Source organism: Schistosoma haematobium, chromosome 4, assembly GCF_000699445.3.
Source record: "Schistosoma haematobium chromosome 4, whole genome shotgun sequence".
Lineage (NCBI taxonomy): Eukaryota > Metazoa > Platyhelminthes > Trematoda > Strigeidida > Schistosomatidae > Schistosoma > Schistosoma haematobium.
Window position 1 is genome coordinate 4,757,066 of NC_067199.1, and position 24,909 is coordinate 4,781,974.

A 24,909-nucleotide genomic window follows, 5' to 3' on the forward strand; every position below is an offset into this window, starting at 1 on the left:
AAGCAGGTAGCTATTATGACTCAGTAGCTAAGTGGAAAACGTGATGGCATTTGAAACGAACGGTACTGGATTCAAGTACCATAGTGAATATCAAATCTGCAATGCAGGTACATACAGCTGACAAGCCCCGAATAGGACGAAACGCGTATCCATCTTTATTAAGTAATCATATTATACATATGTGTATATTCCTTTTATTATAACCTTCTATTTGACTTATTGACTGTTATTGTACGATTTACAATTCTTAAGATATTCCCAATTTATCAGTTACAGTCTTCTACAATCACAACAACTTTTTGACTTGATCTTGTACAATTGTTTTATTGTTTATTTTATGGAATGATACGGTCTGGTTTGTTTGTATATAAAACCAGAGTGTCTGAAATATATGATTCGTATAACGGAGGCTGATATTGGTATTCTGAACTAAACCGGTTGGGTTAGGCGATAAGCTACTATCTCGAAGAACTCAAAAATGAGTTAGGACTACTCGTACTGGTTTGTGTGTCATATCTTAAGTGGTTAGAACTAATTGACAGGAAACGTTTTCGATTAACTCCAACCATCTAACATTTCAACTCAATGATCATTCTATTAGAAAAAAAAGAAATGTTTATTTAGTGCTCAGTTTCACATTCTCTATGAATCATTGAAATGAAGTTTTACGATTTAGTTAAGTAAGTACTTATAATTCATGAAATCTTAATAGATTTTCCTTTTTTTAAGGGCTAGACACAAATATTAAAAGGAAATCTTAATTCTTTGCAATATACATATTATTGATAATCTCTAATGAACATATATTCTATCATACATGTTAGATTTAAAGAGGAAATAGGTTGTAATTGATAAAGAACTGTTGAGAATTGGGTAAAGTTATTAGATTTAGATCATGAACTGATTGATGTTAGACCACTATTGAAAACCACCTGAAAACCTATACTGATAATTAACATGTGCTCACTAGTGACTAGCTTCGCGAGAAAATTCTAGGAGTTCTGATGAGAGTCCGTGGCCAGTTGGGCTAATCCGTGTCGTGTAGAAACAGGTGTCTACCTCAGTACAATGGAATATGGTCGCGCAACTTCGTGGATTGGTTGAGGTAAGACATTAACACCATTGGGTGCCGGCCGGCTCAGTGGTCTAGTATGTTAGGCGTTCGCGCGGGAGACTGAAGGCCCTGGGTTCGAATCGCGCGAGTGGGATCGTGAATGAACACTGTTGAGGAGCTCCACAATAGGACGAGACGGCCATCCAATGCTTCCAGGTTTTCAATGGTGGTTTACCATCAATCGGTTCATGATCTCAATCAAAAGTTATTAGAGTGGATGAATCAGGATATGTGAGTATAAGAACTGATTAAAAAAACAAATATTTCAACATTGTATTATTATAACAATTTAAATGTTCGTTGTTGAATTCGATTGATTTTGACGTCAATCAGTCAGTTGGTCAGTAACAACGTAGAAATTCGTATGTACGTATATCAGTTCAAGTTGCCATACCACAATAGCAAATAGATACAATTATAGATTCAAGTCCCATAGTGGTAGAAGTAGTAAAAGTATAAACAATAATCGGAAAGATCAGGGTTTAAAGACGTTATTGATGGAGCATAATCCAATGAAATAAATTTGAAAAGAGAAAAAGAAGGAACATGAAGAATTCAGAAGATCAGAGTTTGGGGGAGCACAAAGAGTGGATGCACCTGCGCCATTGCGAACGATTAAGAGCCATATCATTCAAAGTCTCTGACCATTGGTTGCTATCGTCTCGCGGATCGCAATCAGGTAGTCTACACCTACTAACACGGCTCAGTCCACTTGTCAGTGAATTCATGGATTTGTACCATGTTTTAGTCTGGCCACCCTTAGCTTTCTTCCAACCTACTTCCACACCATAAAACATCGCACGTCGGGGCAGGCGGTGATTGGGCATACGTAACACATGTCCCAGCCATCTCAGCTGATGAAATTTCACTACTGCATTATTTACTCGGTTGTCCCAGGATATACGATCAATGCTTCGACGAACGATGATGAAATATACTTCTTGAGTTAACTTCATGTGTTTTCATAGACTTAATCACGTTAATGTATAACAGAATAAAATAGGTTAAATACAAGGATAATTTTGTATACATATTTTTTGTGCATTCATTAATACGAACAGACAATGAGAACACAAGCTGGACTATACACTGAATAACGGATGACTAAGTCTTTATGTAAAAATGAATAATACATAAATTACTGATGGTCAATTAAAGTACAAATGATAAATGTACACAAGACAGACAAACACAGAACTAGCATGTTTACAAACGATAAAGTACATAGGAGGGTCATAAGGTACCTAATCCAGTTAGAATGAAACATTTAATGGCTGGATAGAAATAGACTACCTAGAAGTAGTATAACAGTTGACATGTTTAGTTTCCCAAAAATACCAGAATTTAACGGTAAGATTACTGTATTCAAAGATAAATTAAACATGAAAGCTACACCGTTTTCAAATTCATTTTATAGTTAGTAATGATTATTACATATTTGGGCAGCATCATTGATGAACACGGTGGATCTGATGCAGATGTGAAGGCACGGATCGGTAAAGCAAGAGCAGTATATTTACAATTGAAGAAAATCTGGAATTCAAAGCAACTGTCAACCAACACCAAGGTCAGAATTTTCAGTGCAAATGTCAAGACAGTTCTACTATATGGTGCAGAAACCTAGAGAACTACGGAAGCCATCATCCAGAAAATACAGGTTTTTATTAACAATTGTCTGCGCAAAATACTTCAGATCCGTTGGCCGGACACCATCAGCAACAACTTACTTTAGGAGAGAATAAACCAGATTCGAGATGAGGAAGAGATGAGGAAGAAGCGCTGGATGTGGATAGGACACACATTGAGGAAATCACCCAACTTCGTTACAAGACAAGCCCTCACTTGGAATCCTCAAGGCCAAACGAAAAAAGGAAGACCAAAGAACACATTACGCCGGGAAATGGAGATGGACATGAGAGAACTGAACAAGAATTGGATAGAACTAAAAAAGAAGGCCCAGGACAGAGTGGGTTGGAGAATGCTGGTGCGCGGCCTATGCTCCTTCACGAGGAGTAACAGGCATAAGTAAGTAAAGTAAATGATTATCAGTGATTTCTAGTGTTCAAAGATATTGAAAAATATTAGGTCTTATAAGTAATAGTAGAAATACAGATATGTATTATTCATTTAGAAAGATATAATACAGCACGTCCTAGTAATCTAATGCATATTTCTCCAATGTCAGAAGCAATGAATACATGGTTGGAGGTAGTCAACAGTAAACCTCCAACCATCATCTTATCTCAATATAGTGTACGCAATGCCGAATCACTTGGACTGGTGGCCACATTCCAACTTGGTTGATAGGATTAGGTCTGCACTAAGAAGGATCTGACATACATGATATTAATCAATACCCAGTAATCAATCTATTGTAAAGATTAGAATTAGTGTTTTCAATAACAGACCTGTAGTTGCGAACATTTTACATTTTGAATTGAAGTATTACGACATCTTTTTCTGAATTTGATATATGGAGACACCGATTTATGCTTATTATCAATCTATACAATTTGAAATTATACATAACATAAACTTATATCAAACTTATAATAATCAATCCTTCAACATAATTTATAATGGAACATGGTACATGATTGCTAAGAGAATTAAACTCAAATACTGTTATTTAAAATAATCAATTTCTTGTACAGATCCCAGTCAGTTATATTTATACAATAATAGAATATAAAACTTGTCTACGCAAGATACTCAACATCCATTAGCTGGATACTATCAGCAACACAATTCTGTGGGAGAGAACAAACCAGCTTCAACCTGAAGAGGAACTTAGGAAAAGACGATGGAAATTGATAGAACATACATTACGCAAATCATCAAACTGCATCATGAGGCAAGCCCAAACTCGGAATCCTGGAGGGAAGCGGAAAATTGGAAGGCCAAAGAACACATTACGTCGGAAATAGTAGCAGACATGAAAAAGATGAATAACAACTGGGAAGAGATGGAAAGGATTGCCCAGGACAGGGTTGGATGGAGAACGCTGGTGAGCGGCCTATGCACCTTCACGAGGAGTAACAGACGTAAGTAAATTAGATTATAAAACAGTTCTATTTTGATATAAAGTTTTAATTTTAAATGTTCAGAGATAGTTGGTAGGATATTCTAGACTGGAGTTCGATGAAGTTTTATTCTCTGAGCTGAATGGTTTCGTCATGAAGATTTCATCATTCTTCTGAAAGATATCATTAGCACAAATTACAGGTAGAGGTCTTGAATTCCATGTCAGTTAAGACTTGTTACCATGACGTATCTGTAATGTTGTTATAAGTGACCCTTCTTTTTGTGATTTGAACTGTTATAACTTGTCGCCTGTATGCCCTGTTAATGTATAATATGATGATACTGCCAATTAGAGAATAGTGAATTATCGATCGGACCAATCATGCATGAAACACGTACGAGCAGTCTACAGTCCTTATCAGTCTTGCTTACCGCCTAACCATGCCTGTTAAATCCAGAACACCAATCTCAACCTCCGCGATATGAATCATGTATTTCAAACATACTCGGTTTATATACCAATCAAACATACCACATCGTACCAATCAAATGGAAAACAACATTTGTACAAGATTTGGTCAAATGTGGATGTGAATGAGGGAGGTAGTAATTGATAGACGAGGCATAATTGAAGAATGGTAAATCGTATAATAACAGTTCATCGGTCAAAATAAAACTTATAACGAGAGGGACACGAATATGAATAGTTTAGTTATTTAACAATTATACGATAAAAATATACGTATAGTATTGGGCCATAAATAGGTCCCGAAAATTACCATTCATTCTTCTCATCGAGATCTAACATGAACCCAAGGTATCTAGTTCTATAGTTTGAAATATAACCTACAAGCTATGTCATATAAGACACAAATAGTCAGATTCTTCTTTTGAAGTAAATGATCAACTATATGATTTAATGTGTATCTCATTGTGAAAGAAAACTATACCTTATTCAATATGGAAATGGGATTCATTTGAGTTACTTATTATCATATACATCAATGCGCTTATATCAATGTGAATAAGAGTTGATTTAATATCGACTGAAGTAACATCCAAATTGATTAGGAATAAAATGATCAAATTATTGGACTGGAAACTTATAGTTTGTTGATTAAGCTTAGTTTGTTTCTTTTTTTCCCTAATTATTATGCTTATTGAGATGAATATGTATTGTGACTGTAATTATCCGATATATATATAATCGTTTTGCAAAAGATCTAAATTACTAATATAAGGGATGATTAAACTAAGTGATGTATTAATGACATGGCTCAGAATCGTTTACAATGACAGATACATTCACTCTTTTGTGTTCTCTCAAATTTTCCACTTTCCAAATTTATTTCACTGAATTATACTCCTTGAATAACATCTTCAAACCCTAATTTTTCCGATTACTGCTTATACTTTTACAACCTCTACCACTATGGGATTCGAATCCACAACTACATCTCTGTGCTAATGTGGTATGGCAACTTTAACTGATATTTACGTACATACGAAGTTCTGCGTTGTTACTGACTGACTGACTGAATTAAACAAGACAAAAATTCATGGATTCCTTCTAAGCTATCACTTATGAAGTTAGTAGAATTAAGTAAGCTATAAATATCGATTTATCGATGTCTTTGTTTATTTATGATTTGAGTACCATGTAAGTTATATTAAGAGAAACCAATTAAAAAAGGAAAGAAAAGTCGGCTTATGAGAGTAAAACACTTCATCAGCTGAGGTTGTTAGGTAGCGTTTTGTCAGTAACTACCTAATGCCTAACCTAAAGTATAAAATTATCTGACATAATAAGAGGTTGATAACAGCACGGAGTAGGAAGATGGAGATATAATATGATATGAATAACGATTGCTGGTCTAAGCCATGTTGATAGGTGCAGATTTATTGTCAGAATTCACACAACAGTCTTAATAAATACTTGAAAACGATACATTTGATGTAGGATAGAATGGTTCACAGTAAGGAAGTTACATTTATACACTATCAGCTTTTGAAGTTTGGATAAAATATGATTTTTAACATTTTGCATGTGTGGATAAGAGAATATTATGAAACCTTTTTCGATGCTATAGTGTACCGGAGGAGATCGTCAAAGTCATACGGAATTCATATGACGGACTGCACTGCGAAGTTGTGCATAGACGACAGCTGACAAACGCATTCCGAGTGAGGATCCGAATCAGAAAAGACTGCCTACTCTCACCCTCTTTTATTTCTTCTGGTGGTCGACTGGATTATGAAGACTTCCACATTCTAGGAGAAGCGCGGAATACAATAGACAGCATGCACTCAACTAGACTATTTGGGCTTCACAGATGACTGTGCTCGTCCATACATATGAGACTCGAAAAAATTGTCTACAAGCCAACATCAATGTGAGAATCTTCAATACGAACGTCAAGACAGTTCTGCTGTTTTGAGCTGAAACTTTGAGAACTACTACAAACATCATCAAAAATATATAAGTATTTATAAACAATTATCTACGTAAGATATTCAATGTCCGTTGACCAGACACCACCATCAACAGCCTACTATGAGAGAGAACAAACTAACTTCCAGCTGAGGAGGAAGTGGGAGTGAATGTGATATACATTACGGAAATTATCAAACTGAATCATGAGGCAAGCTCTAATTTGGAATCCTGAAGGTAAACGGGAAAGAGAAAGATCAAAGAATTTGAAACATACATGAAAAATGATGAATAGCAAATGGAAATAACGTGAAAGGATTGTCTAGGACAGAATCGGATATAGAATGATGGTGGCTGGTCTATGCTCCTCCATGAAGATTAACAGGCGTAAGTAAGTAAGTAAACGTTTTATGTTTCAATTCCCTTTACTGTTTATGAAATGTATTTATCATGCATAGATTTTTATAACATATAAAATTAACTCTACCACTTTACTTATCATTTTGTTGACTTTCTCAATGCATTTTTGTGTAAATAAAACGATGTTTATGCGATAATAATATGCTCTTAAAAGTTTAATATTAATTTCAATAGTTGAAATCATGAGTCCATTGAAGCTCGAACACCATGGAAAACCTAGAAGCACTGGATGGACGTTTCATCCTATTGTGGGACTCCTCAGTAGTACGTATCCACGATCCTGCCTCGCAAGATCCCAACCGAAGAACTATCAGACTTGTGAGTCAAGCGCTTAATCACTAGACCACTCAGCCGGCCGACATCCAACGGTGTTAATATTAAGGTTTTCCACGATTGTCTACCTTCAATTGACTCATGATCTCAACTATAGAAATTACTATAATATTCACAAAAAACCCCTTCTAATATTAATATTAATTTATGATGTTTACTTTTGAATAGCCTAAAACAATCACCAAATTATGTGTACTACTAAATGTCATTTGAATAAAATTCATTTCTTACCTCCAATAAGCATAGTTATCACAGCAAATATTTTCTCATTTACTGTATTCGGTGATACATTACCAAATCCAACACTAGTTAAACTAGTTGTTGTAAAATATAAACTAGATACATATAATGCACGTCTAGTTAATCCATTCGTTTTATTCATTATTGAATATGAACGATTCAATTGCATTCGTTCACCTAATTCATATAACCAACCTATTTAATATAAAACAGACCAAAAGAAAAAAACAGTTGTAGAAACACAATTATAAAATAGATCATTTATGAAGATAGAAATAAAGTTGTGATGTAGATATAATCAAACATTCTATTCCTGATTCTTGTTATATACTACTGATGTAAATTCAATAGTTGAAATCATGAATCAATTAAAGCTAGATCATCATGGTAAACCTCGAAGCACTGGCTGGCCGTATCGTCCTATTGTGAGACTCCTCAACATTACTCATCCATGATGGTCTAACTTCAATTGACTCATGATCTTAACTATTGAAATTACTACAATCTCCATAAAACCCCTTCTGATACTATTTATGTCAATATAAGTAGCACACATATCACAGGATATACTTCATTATTTGAATATTTAATTACTACAAACTATGCATAGTTGCCACACAAACGGCAGTATATAAACGTATATGAGATTACTGTTCTCTATTGGCGTTTAACTCTTGTTATTTATTGAAAACAAGAATTCTCAAAAGATATAAAGATAATAGTAACTAAATGATAAACATGATAAAATGAATTTATAACGGTTGAATGAATGAGTATGAGAACTATATCGATTCTAGACATGTTTTCATATTTTCATTACCCAATATAAAGAAACAAAGAGAAGTTTATGTTTTGTTCACTTGCTTATTTAAAATCCATTACATTATTGTTACACATAAATTAATTTCTATTCATAATATTATATCAATAGTTGGAATCATGAATCAATTGAAGCTAGATAACTATGGAAAACCTGGAATTCATTGGACGGCTATTTTGTCTTATTGTGGAACTCCTCAGCAGTACACATCCACCTCTTCTGATCTGTTAGAGACCGTGTTCTGGATTTAACTGGCTGGGCTAGGCGGTAATCAGAGCCAATCAGAATTCTAGGCTTCTTATACGGGTTTGCGCGTCGTTGGTACGATCGATAAGTCATCGCTCTCTAATCGGAGGTCACATGATTGGTTATAGGTATTTCCTACAAAAGACTAGAAGTAATAGCAAACCTAATATAGTTCTATATTCATTGCTATGATAATTGCTTATACTCTTGTGAACAGAACACCGATGGGGACAATCGAACATAATTAAAACGAAATTACAGAGTATTTCAATGAAATCTGAGAACCATATAGTAAATAGTTAATTTGCAAAATATCAATCCATCATCTCAAACTTCACCGTTTCTTTTACAAATATCGGTCCATTGTCTCAGATTTCATTGCTCATGCATTTTCATACCAATTGCGTTCTGTTTTCGTTCTTTCCTTATCGATCTTCTGTTGAAATACATTCTATGCCTGACCAACGTTATATACTACTTATGTGGATATAGGTAACCTACACCACAATACAATCGGTGAGACTATAATTTATGGATGATTTTTAGGCGAAGCTAGAGTGACCTTGAGAGTGTCCAGCTAAAAACCAGGACAAAATGAGTGTTATAAACCTGTTTGAGGAATTAGACTTATGATTTACAGTTGATGATTAGGGTTAGGAATTAGGTTTAGGATTTTCATCAGCTATAATACCAAAACTCTATTTAACTAAGTGGGTGAATGTGTGGTGTGTGCTACTTATATTGACATAAGTAGTATATGATGTTAGTCGTGAACAGAAGGTCTGGCCGCAGAGAGACAAGAGGATCGAACAGTAAAGAATCTAAACAGAATGCAATTTGTATCAAAATGCAAGAACAATCAAGTATGAATCATTATTTTGAGACAATTTGTGGACATTTTGCAAATTAACCATTTACTTTATGATTGTTAGATTTTATTAGCAAGTCCTGTAATTCTGTGTTAAACACATTCGATTGACCCCACTGGTGTTCTTGTTCACTACAAATGGATTTCATGCCATAACACAAGATCTGTTATTCCAAATATGATTGATTCAATCATAAATTATAGTCTCGCCGTTAGATTTAATCAATAAGAATACAAACAAAAAAAGTTATTGTTTAGTTAAAGTCATTTTGGTTTTTTTTGGTTTGACAAATGCTTGCCTATCATCTCATTATTATCTTTAAAGTTCATTTGCCTTCATGATAATTTCATGGTGAATAGATTGTAAGGTATCTATTTAGTTAAGGCGCAAAATATAAAACGTAGTTAAAAGTTATACAGAATTATCAGAAGAGGTTTGTAGAGATTTTCTATTCTTCTTTTTCATCAATCAATAAACATTTTATGGCAAATAACTTTAAAAAAGAAAAGAGTTTCGTATCTTTCTTCCATAATGAATATCATTCATAGGTATGATTGAATGATGTCTATCGCCTTTTGTTTTTAGTTCATTGAACATTGAAATTCAAATAAAATTGATTTCATAACATGTTATATAATCAGTAAATTTATTTTTGTATTTTTTACTAGAATCTTCTTATTCAGTTCACAGATAGATGGTAGTTAGCAGTAGAATCCAGGACGTGAGTTTCATTCTGAATCCTGAAGTCGATGTTCACTTTGAAACTCAAACCTAGTACTATTCGCTTCAAATGCCAGGGCTTTATTTACTGAGCTATTGAGTCAAGGAAATATCGAGGAAATCCGCACAGGATGCACAAATGCCAATAAGTAACTGACCAATTGTATTTTTAGACATCAATGGAAAGATTCAAATAAATAATACACAAGTAGTGTATTCGCACATCACTTTGATTTATTTTTTTGGGGGGGGAGTCAAGTAAATCCATATCTCCAATCTCTGAGTTCTCACTACGCTACTATGTTATTACAGAGTGACCTAATTAGTTTCATTCAGCTCAGAATCAATTAGACGATTTGGACTTCGCAGATGACCTAGCCCTCCTATCACGTACACACGAACAGATGCAGATGAAGACAGCCAGTGTAGCAGCAGTCTCTGCATCAGTAGGCCTCAGCATACACAAAGAGAAAACCAAGGTCCTCAAATTCAAAGCGGAGAACAGCAATCCAACCACTGTTGATGGCGAAACTCTGGAAGATGTAGAGTCCTTCACATACCTAGGAAGCATCATCGATGGACAAGGAGGTTCAAATGCAGACGTAAAGGCGAGGATCGGCAAAGCAAGGGTCACATTCCTACAATTGCAGAACATATGGAACTCAAAACAACTTTCAACCAATATCCAAGTGAGAATCTTCAATACGAATGTCAAGACAGTTCTACCGTATGGAGCTGAAACTTGGAGAACTACAACAACCACAATCAAGAAGGTACAAGTATTTATAAATAGCTGTCTACGCAAGATACTCAACATGCATTGGCCGGATACCATCAGCAATAGCCTTCTGTGGGAGAGAACAAACCAACTTCCAGCTGAAGAAGAAATTAGGAAAAGACGATGGAAATGGATAGGACATACATTACGCAAATCATCAAACTGCATCACGAGACAAGCCCAAACTTGGAATCCTGAAGGGAAGCGAAAAAGAGGAAGGCCAAAGAACACATTGCGTCGGATAATAGAAGCGGATATGAAAACGATGAATTACAACTGGACGGAGCTAGAAAGGATTGGCCAGGACAGGGTTTGATGGAGAATGCTGGTGAGCGGCCTATGCTCCTTCACGAGGAGTAACAGGCGCAAATAAGTAAGTAATTAATTTCATTAAGCTTTTATTACAAACTAAATAAGAATATGATCATGTTAACGGGACTAAATGCTACAGTAAAATTTAACAGATATCCATCCAACGTTATATGATAGGTGATCGACAGAATTTGATTAGGAATCAATTCTAGACAAAAGTCAAATTCGTTACTACTTAATTATCAACCAACATGAATATATCAGTCTTGAAGAAGTTCAGTCGCGACCTAGATAGTCAAGTGATAATATGTATGACTATGTTTTTCAAAACTGCATGTACATTTTGTTGACAAGTGACAACAGACCAAAAACCATCATCCAGAGATACCGGCCATTTGCCTCTAATGACGTAAACTTTTTATTTAAGATAAACTATTGAATCAGATAACCAGAATTTATTGTCACAACACATTTAACAATCAATAAATATCTGGATATATTTTGAACAGTATAGGGGGGGAATGTAATCGTAATATACTCGGTTGATAAAGGTTTTTATACAGAAAGACACCATAAAATGGGAATATTTAGCAAGATATGCTAAGTTTGTAGGTTATATTGGACAAAGACTGATCTCAGTGTGAAAATCATCGGGAAACACGGATAACTGTAAAGATGCCTCGTTTTAATATGAAGCACCTCAAAAGCTCGCATCTACAACTCCATCAGTAGTTGAATCCCTGATCTTCAGTAGACCCAATGGTTAATGTCAGTATACAATGTACAGCGACAATCTTCGTTAAACTATTGAACTCCGATCCAACATTTCAATCGTCAAGCGTTCATTACAGGATGTGAGGTTCCTGGATTCTACCCTTGATGGAGTTGTATGACCACACTGATGAGAAACCCGATAGTGATATGTGGGTGAGAATGATAAAGATTAATTGCTTGCTGAGTCAGACTAGTATATAGTCTGACAGGTACTTGATGGGTTATACATCTTCCCTTATTCTTATCATTATTGTGTTGGATTGTGTTGAACTTTGTCAGTTTTTGGTGTGGAAATGTACTTACGCTGTAGTAAGGCTAATCATGTGTTCTTGATCTGAGTTGTGTTGAAGTCCTGTAGAATAGACACTGAAAGGGAATCTAGTGTAGATATTCCTCTCAAGCAAATTAGCATCTCATTCGTGCAAAGACAAGCAAATTCCGAGAATTATTCATGGATGCATCATCAACTTGTCGAAAATATTCGCTATCAAACGTGAACTGAACGCTGACAGTGCATAATAAAAGTAATTCTTTCAACATTGGTGACCGAACAGGAAAAAAGGGAAAATTGGTAGATATATAGTCACAAAGGAAATACACAGTCTTTGTTAATGGTACATTTTGAGATTTCCTGGTTACTAGATAAACCCACTGGGGTTCAAAACGATATCATAACGACCTATGAAGCAGAAAATAATGGCCAATTGGCATTTTTAGACATACTTTTAAGTGAAAGGAAAGATAGTACTATAAGAGATCAGTGTAAAGGAAACCAACTTGGACGGATCAATACTTAAATTTCCATAGTTTTTGTCCATTGCAATACAAGAGAAGCTTAATCAAGTGTCTCTTTGAGAGGACTCAAAGAATTTGCACTACTAACACGGTTGAAAAAGATGAAAAACATTACTACCTGTGTTAGGTTTAAAGCTAACACGAGTTCACTCGATCTGCGAACGAGAACAAGACTCAGTGACCAAGACCATTAAGCTAGCTATTTGATGCATCCCAGCCCCACTAACTAGAGGGAGAAGTCCAAGCATGGAATGGGGAAGTATATTCTGCAAACAGCCAGAAACGAGAGATAACAACAAACACAATTCAAAACGTATATATGCAGTACAAAACCGTCCTTGGGGAGAGTTACCAAATAGCATACTAAAAGACGCAACGGACCAATAGCATTTAAGATATTTCCCAGTGGGAAATACAACGTGATGGTGACAAGAGCGCCTTTGGCGCGAAAACAAGGAAATTCGAATTTCCTAAATAAAATTACAAAAATTAGGTCCTTTTTCAAGTGAGTTCTAGGGATCTAACATCTCCAACAGACTGATACATTAATATTAATAGATGCAAAAGTCACTTAATCCCAATACTTTTTGTTGATTCAGTTCCAAAGAAAAAAACATTGGATAGTTACTTATTCATAGTAAAATATTTTCTATCATTTCATTTTCATTAATATAACTTTTGTGATGTCTTTTTATGCTCGTTATATAGCCAATCCACAAGTAATTTATTTTCACTTCAAGTAATTTATTAGTATACTCATGAAAACTATAGTATTCTTGAGAAATCATAAGTTTCAATAATGGAAAACCTGGAAACACTGAACGGCCGTTTCGTCCTATTATGGGATTCCTCAGTAGTACGCATTCATGATCCCGCCTCGTAAGATTCCAACCTAGGACCTACCAGTCTCGCGTGTGAGCGTTTAACCATTAGACCATTGTGCCGGATGGCATCCAACAGTGTTAATGTTTAACTTCAACTAATCTACGAAATTGAGTGACACATCCAACATTATCATCAGTGAATGCCTATCTCACAAGTTTAGATCGGTATTATATAGCAACTTGATTTTATTTAAACTATCATAAAGATTTTTATAATCTTATCTATCATGATTATCAAACATATAAATAAGAACACAGGGTGTGTGTGTGTGTGAATGGATAAAAGAATTTTACAACCTGTTTTCCTACAAGTTTTTTTTGTTTTAGAAAAAAGTAATTTTGTCTTAGAGACACATAATGAACCATGTTTTGCCCTTAGTGATTAATAAATCCCTATAGGAATTAATAAAAGACAAGTATTTCATTATTGATTGGGTTTTTTTGTTCATTTAAAAGTGAACTATTTTCTTTTTCTCACAAAAACTGAATAGTTTTATATTGATTGTTTCTATTGAAAATTTATTACAATACAGTAAATGAAAAGAAGAAAAAAAACGAGCATAAAATTAGAATAATTGAATTCTAATTATATTCATTGTTATTTCTTTGAATGGAATAGAAGAGTGGATGTATAATTTCAATACAGACATCATAATCCGTCAGCTCTCCCTCTTGAAATGCTCTCATATGACCACATGTATACAACAAATGCCAAGAAAGTCCTACTCAATGTCTTCTCGTTGTAGGGGTGTTGTTTACTAAATTGAATATTCAGCGCTTTAACCGGGTTGGTGGATACAGATAGTTCATCTAGGCGAGTTGGAAAACCCTGATTCCAAACCAATGGTTCACATGAACTACATTATCCTGAAGGAACAAATGGGATATGAACCAATCGTTGGTGACCAGCTACCATGGGATTGCATCTATTGACGTTGCTCCACTGAAGTGTGGATTAGATGTTTATGTAAAAGGCGGCGGGTGTGACCTCCTTAGAAAACCACTTTTTCGGTTTGGGCACCCGAGCAGCATCCCAGCCCTCACATAAATCGATCTATTTGGCGCCTCATTGTACTAATGTTTATGTGTTTAAATAAATAAATAAATTTGTCTTATTTGCATAAATAAATATACATAATAATTAACTTACTGTATTCCCTTGTGATTTTCGATTTAAATTCCTCTTTGCCAATACAATACCATCCACAAGCAAACCAATGAGCAACAAGAAAGAACATACACATTAGTAAACCCAATATTACCGTACTATATTGAGAATATCGTTCAATTTTTTGAAATAATCTTGCCAATCGAAGTAAACGTGCCAATTTCAATAAATGAATCCAATTACCCTAATGAAGGGAAAAGTTAAATTATTTCTTACATTTTAAAGTTAAACATTATCTAAATTATCAGGTTATAAATGAACTTGACTGATCAATCTCTAGTAAGTAAATAACATTTAATGACATTATTTCACAATCCTTAAGGTAAAAATCACTGGTAGAAATGTCCTCCTGGAGCCCCCCTGGGGTTACTGCCGGTCCAAAGCCCCGATAAAGGAGAAGGGGGTTGGACATAGGGTTAGCGACACCATCCCGTAGAACGCTAACTTGCTAAAAATACTATAACCAGAAAAACTAACTCAAACCATTTAAACTCTGCCCTGGTAGTTAGAAAGTCTTCATTTAGAAGAGTTATGACGAAAGTCGAGTTCGTACGAAAGTCACGGGGCTGATGCCGCTTCTGACAAACAGAGTAATCAATAATTTAGGTACATGGAACGCTTGTACAATGTAGAAAACCGGGAGAGTCTTCCAAATTGCTGTCTCTGTCCATTTTATTCTAATTCACTTATAATATCTATTATATGTAATAGGTGCTTATTCAATTTATATCACTAGATTAAATACTGTAAAATAGCGAAAAATATACAACACAGTAGTTAGGAGTAATTTCGTTTTCTTTTTTTTTGTATAGCTTGGTGATGCCAGAACTCTATGCTACTTTGTCCAGTACATAATCAGAACAATGGAATTTGGGAATGTCGAACTTCTATAGAGTTTTATAGTTAGATATAAGTATTATTTTACCATATTTCGATTATTGTTCTCAGAGTGTACCTTTGGTGAACTATTTTCTAAAGTATTTTTTGTGTGGATATTTTGCTTATAATTTCCTACTGTATCCAGATTACCTTTTGATGGAGCTTTGTTCTCTCAACTGGATGGTTTGGTCGTGGAGCTTTCATCGTTCTTCTGAACGACATCATCAGCACAAACTTCAGATAGAAGTCGTTCAGAAGAACAATGAAAGCTCCAAGACCAAACCATCCAGCTCAGAGAACAAAACTCCATCAGAAGCATCCACCTGAGCTACAAAACTTCGCCACCATCGCAGTAATGATTACCATTACATTGGCTGATTATTGAGTAGTGCAGTGTTTATTTAGTTCTTAGAGTTGATCGAATTCAATCTATTAAGTTACATTGTGACCATTCGTTTAAGTGAGAAAATATCGCGTTCATTGTGTTGAGATATTAGGTGGTTAAAGGTAGTTAAGAAGAAACATAAGACCTGGATATCATGCTAGTCAATACTTATCAATATCCCATACTTGTAATCCTGAGGGAAATGATGTTTTATGTGGGGTTCAAACCAGTGTCGTCTAGCTTTATAATTAGGCAATAATACTGTTAATACCATTTCATATATTTTATAAAATGTTATGTCCCGATTAGAATAATGAATGGTAACTTTTGGGATCCATTTATAGATCACTGTTATACGTATGTTTTTATCGTATAATTGTTAAATAACTAAACTATTCATATTCGTGTCTCACTCGTTATGAGCTTCATTTTGACCTATGAACTGTTATTATACGATTTACCATTCTTCAATTATGCCTCGTCTATCAATTACTACCTCCCTCATTCACATCCACATTTGACCAAATCTTGTACAAATGTTGTTTCCCATTTGATTGGTACGATGTGGTCTGTTTGATTAGTATATAAACCCCGTATGTTTGAAATACATGATTCATATTGCAGAGACTGAGACTGGTGTTCTGGACTTAACAGGCATTGTTAGGTGGTAAGCAGGACTGATAAGGACTGTATACTGCTCGTACGTGTTTTATGCATCATTCGTCCGATCGATAATTCACTATTTTGAGAAGAATGATTATGACTACGTAATTCATATGTATCGAATCAACTGAGAGAGATAAATGAATTCAAATTGTGTAATATTTACGTATAAACTTGTTTTCTGTTACAAATCAACTGCTTAATAATGCATCAGTATATTAGAATAACCTCATTCTCATTTATTGCTGAATTATCTAACCAATCCTTAATGATTATGTTTCATAAATAATTCTGAATTTGTATTCATGTTAACTAACTCATCACCATTTTAATTGGTATTAGTTTTCTCATCAACTGTAAATTGATTTCTATGAATGTAGAATCATGATTGTAGATGTGAATGCGCTGATCGGAAAAGCAAGAGGAGTAACATCTACTACTGAAGAACATCTGGAAGTCAAAACATTTGTCAACTAACACCAAAGTCAGAATTCTAAATACAAATGTTAAAACAGTTCTACTGTATGAGACAGAAACTTGGAGAACCACGAAAGTCATCATTCAGAAGATACAAGTGTTTATCAACAGTCGTCTGTGCAAAATACTTCGAACTCGTTGACCAGACAATATCAGCAACAACTTACTGTAGAAGAGAATAAACCAGGTTTGAGCGGAGGAAGAAATGAGGAAGAAGCGTTGGAAAGGTTATAGGACGCATATTGAGGACGAATTAATAATTTTAAAGGTAGATTCATCCATTGAAACCAGTTAAAATGTCTTTGATTATTATGGAGAGACAAAAAAACAGACTAATCACTATATACTAATCAATTAAACATCTGTTGTTTACCTATTAGTCATTAGCTTAAGGATAAATACTTAAAGTTTCACTGATCATACATAACTGATAAAGTACAGCTACAGTATGAAGTTACCAAGTCATTGACCATAACTATTGTGAATATGGTAGACTTTTAACGTTTCATAGTTAAATAAACTATTTATTTATTTTTATTTTAACACATAGATATTTGTACAAGGGGGCACCAAATACATATATGCAACACAAATCTCATTTGGTTTGTGTGAGGGCTGTAATACTCCCCGGGTGCCTGAACCGAAGCAGGTGGTTTTCTTAGGGGGCCACACCCTGAGCCTTCGACCTGAAGGTCTGATCCACAAGGCAGAGGAGCAACGTCAAGAGATACAGTCCCATGGTAGCCAGTAACCAACGATTAGTTCATAAGCCATTTGTTCCTTCAGGATACTGGAGTCCGTGTTCACCATTGGTTTGGAATCAGGGTTTTCCAACTCCTCTAGGTGGACTCTCCGTATCCACCAACCCGGTTAAAGCGCCACTCGTTCGCTTTTCGTCCTCTCAATTTCGTAAACAATACCCATGTTGCGCGAAGGCAGTGAGTAGGACTTCCCTGGCAGAGGCCATAAACGCGTGACCATGTGAGAGCATTTCGATAGGGGGAGCTTACTCTCCCTACTCTTGGTCGTACCAGAGCATTTGGAGGCAGTTAAATAAACTGGTGCTTTATGTTTGTTTATTTCTTTATTATGCTTTATTTTATGCCTAGATAATAATCTGATTAATACAGAACCCCGTTTATATTTAACTAATCTATCGTCAATAAAATAAGGGATATGACAATTGTTGTAGTTATCAGTACAAATACAGATACCATCACATATTCATGAATATTATAGATATATTATTAGAAATGATTTATTTAAATGAACATTATTGTTGAATGCCTATCTTGATATACCAGTATCGGATAACTATTTATCCTAAATTTATCTTATGTCTAAATATAATATTGTTTCGACTAAACACGAAGTGCATTTCGTGTTAGTTAGGAATCGTCAGATGAATGAACCTACATCTTAGAGTAGATGTTCACTCTTGAACTTAAACCCAGTACTGTTAGTTTTTAATGCCATCGTTTTATCCACTTATCTACTGAGTTCTGATAGCCACTTGCTTGTGTAATGGGGTGAAGTTTAAATTCCCTTAGTATTGTTTACTTAAATCTTTCTATTGATGTTTAGGACTGTAATTGATCAGCCTTCTATTGACATATGTTCATCCTGTCATTTTTTATTCATTGAACATCATCCAATCCAATCAATCATGAAGTAGAAACAATTTAGAACTATTGAAAACTGAATGTTTCATTCTCTTATTTCATTGAAACAACAATTGATTCATTTAATGCTAATCAATTTCATTATCTTTTTTGTTTGAAACGAAAAAAATAAAACATTTCAAGACGAACTGTCAATCTGTCGACAATATTCTATTCACAATACTGTAAAGATGGATAGTGAGTTGTACATAAAACTAATCCAGGGTTATGAAATAATTCGAATTAGTTATGAAAAATGGATTATAGACTTACACTATTATCCCTAACTGATGAACACGTCCAAATGAACTGGTACGGCCGAGGGTCGAAAACGTCAGCTAGCCCTCTCGAAATGCACTCAAATGGCCATGTGCATGCAACCACTATCAAGGAAGTCCTACTCAATGCCTTCTCGTGACCAGGGCGATGTTTACGAAATCGAGAGAACAAAAAGCGCTTTAACCGGGTCGGTGAACACAGAGAGTTCACCTAGGGGAGTTGGAAAACCGTAATTCCAAACTAATAGTGCACATGGGTTCCAGTATTCTGATGGAACGAATAGAATATGAACCAATTGATGGTGACCGACTACCATGGGACTATATCTCTTGACTTTGCTTTATTGCCTTGTGAATCAGATTTTAGATCGAAGTCTCTAGATGTGACCCTCTAAGAAAACCACCTGATTCAGTATGGGCATCCGGGCTGTATCACAGTCCACATACAAATCAAGTAACTTGTGTGGTGCATATGCATTCGGTGCCTTTTTGTGCAAATATTCATGTTTAAATAAAATAAACACTTCGATAGAAGAAATTTGTCTCAAGGTGTTTTGTGAATGGATTATGAACAACAAACTCTACTTCATCAAAGTGGATATTCTTTACAGTAGGAAATTACTAACAGTATATTTAAGATAGTAAGTTGCTTATTTCTAAACAAAAATGTAAGCAATTTAGAAAATCCTCATAAAAGAAAATAAGTTTACAATTGTTTACTTGAATCTTCCCATTGATGTTTAGGACTGCAATTGATCAGTCTCTTATGGGCATATGTGCATACTGTGTGTTTTGCCTCGATATTGCTTTAATTTATAAGCATTATAAACAAAGATGGATAGTGGTTAGCAGTGGACTCAGAAGCTACGTGGATAACACAATGGCGTTTGAAGTCAGCGGTACTGGGTCCGAGTCCCGTGGCGAAAATCAACTCTGAGATGCAGGTACATTCAGTTGACGAGTCTCAAATCGGATGAAACACGCGTCCTGTATTCCGCTGCTAGTCACTATCCATCTTTACTTAATAATAATTATCATTATTATAACCTACATTGCGAAGTAACTAATTTAATTTCACTTGAATGATAACTAACAGGGTGAACATGGAGTACAATGGATTGGTTATTAATTTAATGGTTTAAAAAGTAGGTTTTGCAATAAATAATATACATTAGATTTAGACCACTGAATTAAGGAAAATAATTTAGCAGATTAGTTCTATCTATTTCTAAGAAAACTAAGATCATTACGGGATTCGTAGTATATGAACAGTTAAAGTCATGAGTCAATCTAAGCTAGAACATTATTGAAATCTTGGAAGCATTGGACAGCCGGTTTGTCTTAGTTTGAGACTCCTTATGGATCGATTGAAGTTATACATCAACATAGTTGAATGCCAACTCAGTCGTCTAGAGGTAAAGCGTCCACATGCGAGATTGAAGGTCCATTGGTTTGAGTCTCACATGCAGGATCGCGAGTGCGCACTGCAAAGGTATTCCATACTAGAACGAAATGGCCTTCCACTGTTATCAAGTATCAATATTGTTCTAGCTGCGATTGACTCTTGAATTGAACCTTCAAAAAACTAAGATTGAAGTAGGTTATAAAAAAAATTTATCATTACTTCCATCCTAACATTATTTAAGGTTTTTCTCTATTTTATTTCTTAGAGTACAATTCACTATTGTTTAATAGTTTGCATAAATTATTAAGACGTTTAATATAGTTTTTGAGATTGTGGAGATTTGCAGCTTAGATGGATGATTTTGATGAGGTTTTGTTCTCTGAGCTGTATGTTTTGGTTGTGGAGCTTTCATCGTTCATCGAGGTCTACAGGACAAGCTATGAACCACATGTGGAGGAATTCGAACACTTCACTTCTATTTGAAGTTTATGCTGATGATGTCGTTCAAAAGAACAATAAAAGCTACATGACCAAACTATCCAGCTCAGAGAACAAAACTCCATCAAAAACGTTTAATATGTGTTTGAATGTTGTTGTTGCTGATTTTTTGTAACATTTTTCTTGTTATTTAACGGATGAAACTAGCTTAGTGAATTATGTGTACTTTTGATTGAATGCACTGTACTTTCATTGAAAAAAACCCATCAGTTAATCAAGATGCCTATAGTATTTTGTTAAAAAAGGGCTTTCCAGGAAAAAAAACGACTTGTTTATTTTATTATAATAGGAATAATGTGTAAACTTATTGTTTGGTTTTATTGTAACAATTCCTTATATTTTTTTGATTGAAACCATGAACCGATTGATGTTAGACCACCATTCAAAACCTGGAAGCACTGGACAGCCAACTCGTCCTATTTTGGGGCTCCTCAGCAGTGCGCATCCACGATCTCGCTGGCAGAATTCGAACCCAGAGCCTTCAGTCTCGCGCGCGAACGCTTAATCTACTGGATCACTGAGCTGGCTGGCATCCAATAGTGTTGATGTCTAACCTCAACCAATCCACGAAGTTGCGCGATCATATTCCATTGTACTGAGGTAGACACCTGTTTCTACCTGACACGGATTAGCTCCACTGGTCAAGGCTTCACACCAGAACTCCAGGTTTTCAATGATGGTCTAACATCAATCAGTTCATGATCTCAATCAAAATAAACTTAACAGTCTCCAGAAACCTTAAACCAATCACTTTTTGTATGTCGAAGTTATTCAAGTAAATTCTATTTACATTGATCTAGGTAATATGGTGAATGGTGTTGAAGACGTTAGATCCCCAGAACTCACTTGGAAAAGGACCTAATTTTGTAATTTTATTTAGAAAATTTGAATTTCTTTGTTTCCGCGCCAAAAGCGCTCTTTTCAGCTTCATGTCGTATTTCTATGCTATTGGTCACTTGTATATTTGAGTATGCTATATTGTAACTCTCCCCAAGGACGGTTTTGTGCTGTACATATACGTTTTGATTTTTGTTTGTTGTTATCCCTCGTTTTCTGGCTTTTTGCGGTATATACTTCCTCATTCCAAGCTTAGACTTCTTCCTCTAGTTAGTGGGGCTGAGACGCATCGAATAGCTAGCCTATTGGTCTTTGATCACCGAGTCTTTGTTCCGTTCACAGATTAAGTGAACTTGTAACCGCTTCAAACCTAGCAAATGGCAAGTTTTTTATTGACAAGCCATTCTTAAAATGGACATCTAAAATGAAGTATATTGGTTCACAACTGACTAAAGAAGAAACTGTAGCATTTCGTTTTTCACCGTTTTTTGTTATTATCGATTGGAAGGATAATTTTATAATTTTTTTAACCACAAACTGATATTAATTAAACAATGAATAAGAACCAGGAAGTATCGATTAATTGTTTCATATGATTAAACGTTTTCTCCAAAACACATATTTGTGCCCTCACATTAGGCCTCGAACCTAAAGCCTAAAAGAGGTTTTATGGAGTACACTAAACATTTATACCATTAAAATTGATAACTTATTGTGTACTTCTCTGACATCAACCAGTTTACGATAATGGTCAAGTGTTTTCTATCTATAAGTAACTGCCTCATAATCAACATAGTTGAACTTCATTGGTTACTGTTTCTCATTAGAGCCTATATTCTTTTTTATTAATCTGTCTGGTCTTACTGTTTGTATAGGAAAGTGCGGGATTTAGAATAATTTAAATTAGACGACTCAATTCAAAGTATGGAATATTACTGAAGTGATTCACTAAGAGCTATTTCAAAGCTAAAAAGGTGATGGAGGTTAATACTGTAGTAATCTTTGAACTACTTTTGTGATAACATGTTAAAATCTGTGTTTAGCCAGTAATTTAGATAAGTAAATCTGATATAAGTATTTCAAAAACTACATCAGTGTAATAGGTAAAGTTAATGACAAGGAATCACCAAATAGATATGCGCAACATAAACCATTCGATTTGTGTGAGGGTCGGGATAATACCCGAGTGCCCGAACCGAAGCAGTTGGTTTTGATACGGGGTCATATCCATAGACTTTGACCTAAAGGTGTTATCCAAAAGGCAGTGGAGCAATGTCAGCAGATATAGTCCCATGGTAACTAGTCAACAATAATTGGTTCATATGCCAGGTGTTCCTTCAGGATACTGAAGTCCATTTGAACCATTTGTTTGTAATCAGGGTTTTCCAACTCCCCTAGATGGATTATCTTTGTTTACCAACTCGGTTAAAGCGCTGGATATTGGCATTTTGTCCTCTCAATTTCGTAAGAACACTCGTGTTGCAAGAAGTCAGTGAGCAGGACTTCCCTGACAGTGGTCATGTGAGAGCATTTCGAGAGGGCGAGCTGACTCTCCCTACTCACGGATGCATCAGGGCATTTGGGGGAAAGGTCGAATAAATAATTTTTGATATTTGTAAATCGATACAATGCATAATAATCGCTTGGAGATAAAACACTATCATTTTATTTAATCCGTTATTCATAAAATAAATCTGTTATAATACCAATGTAGCCAAAAAAATTTATTTAGCAGAGTGTTACTGAGGTAGAATTTCGAATAACAAGGAGGATAGACACATCAAACTGATAGGCGTCTACTAAAAAGAAATCTAGATTATTGATTTCCCTAGATTATTCAAAATCACACGAATTACACCGTTGTAAAAACTCAGTTTGCATTTTATTTATAAATCTTTGCCATTATCTAAAATTTCATAACATAATGATTGTTATCATTCAGTGGAAGTTTAATAACAGGCGTAAGTAAGTAAGTAAGTAATATGTATGTGAATGGATTTTTGTGAATATTATAGTAATTTCAGTAGTTGAGATCATGATTCAGTTGAAGCTAGACTACCATGGAAAACCTGGAATCACTGGACGGCCGTTTCGTCCTAGTATTGGGCTCCTCAGCAGTGCGCATCCACGATCCCGCCTTGAGAGATTCAAAACTGGGACCTATCAGTCTCACTCGCGAGCGCTTAACCACTAGACCACTGAGCCGGCCGGCTTGCATCCAACAGTGACTGGCTTCAAGTGGTCGATCCTGGAGTTCTACTGAGAAGCAGTGACCAGTGGAGTTCAATCGGGTCTATTGTGAGATAGTAACTCACTGAAGACAATGGTGTATGTGTCACTCAATTTCGTGGATTAGTTGAAGTTAAACATTAACACAATTGGATCCCGGCCGGCTCAGTGGTCTATAGGTTAAGCGCTCGCGAGTGAGACTGATAGGTTCTGGGTTCAAATCTCTCAAGGCAGGGAGCGTGGATGCGCACTGCTAAGGATTCCCGTACTGGGATGAAACCTAGATTATTGATTTCCCTGGATTATTCAATATCACACGAATTACACCTTTATAAAGACTGTCAATGTGTATATTAACCCGTTAATTTAATAAATACTTTTCATATCAATCTTATTATACTTATTATAAGCTTCCAAAAGAATGTTTTCCTAATTGATTACAACTTTCTATGTTTGTCATAACATTCATTCCTGGAATTTTATTCCTAAGATTTTAAACATGGAGATTAAAGTATTTCAAAATGAATACAATTTTAACAACAAACAAAATGGCTAATGAAATAATCCTATTAGTCACAGAACAATCAATTCTAATAACTAATATAATAAGATAAAATGACCGTTCAGTACTTCCAAGTTTCCCATGGTGATCGAGTTTTAATGAACTGA

At 35.1% G+C, this 24,909-nt stretch overlaps 1 protein-coding gene across 1 annotated transcript in view; it reads right to left on the bottom strand.

Moving 5' to 3' along the window:
* The window catches only part of KCNH8_1 (Potassium voltage-gated channel sub H member 8), a 130,372-nt gene that overhangs the window by 22,032 nt on the left and 83,431 nt on the right, over window positions 1-24,909 (bottom strand). The window contains exons 7-8 of the mRNA XM_051215501.1: window positions 14,911-15,112; window positions 7,554-7,757 (exon numbers count right to left, since the gene is read on the bottom strand). Of these exons, the coding sequence (XP_051066011.1) occupies window positions 7,554-7,757; window positions 14,911-15,112 (406 nt within the window). The remainder of the gene's footprint in view (window positions 1-7,553; window positions 7,758-14,910; window positions 15,113-24,909) is intronic.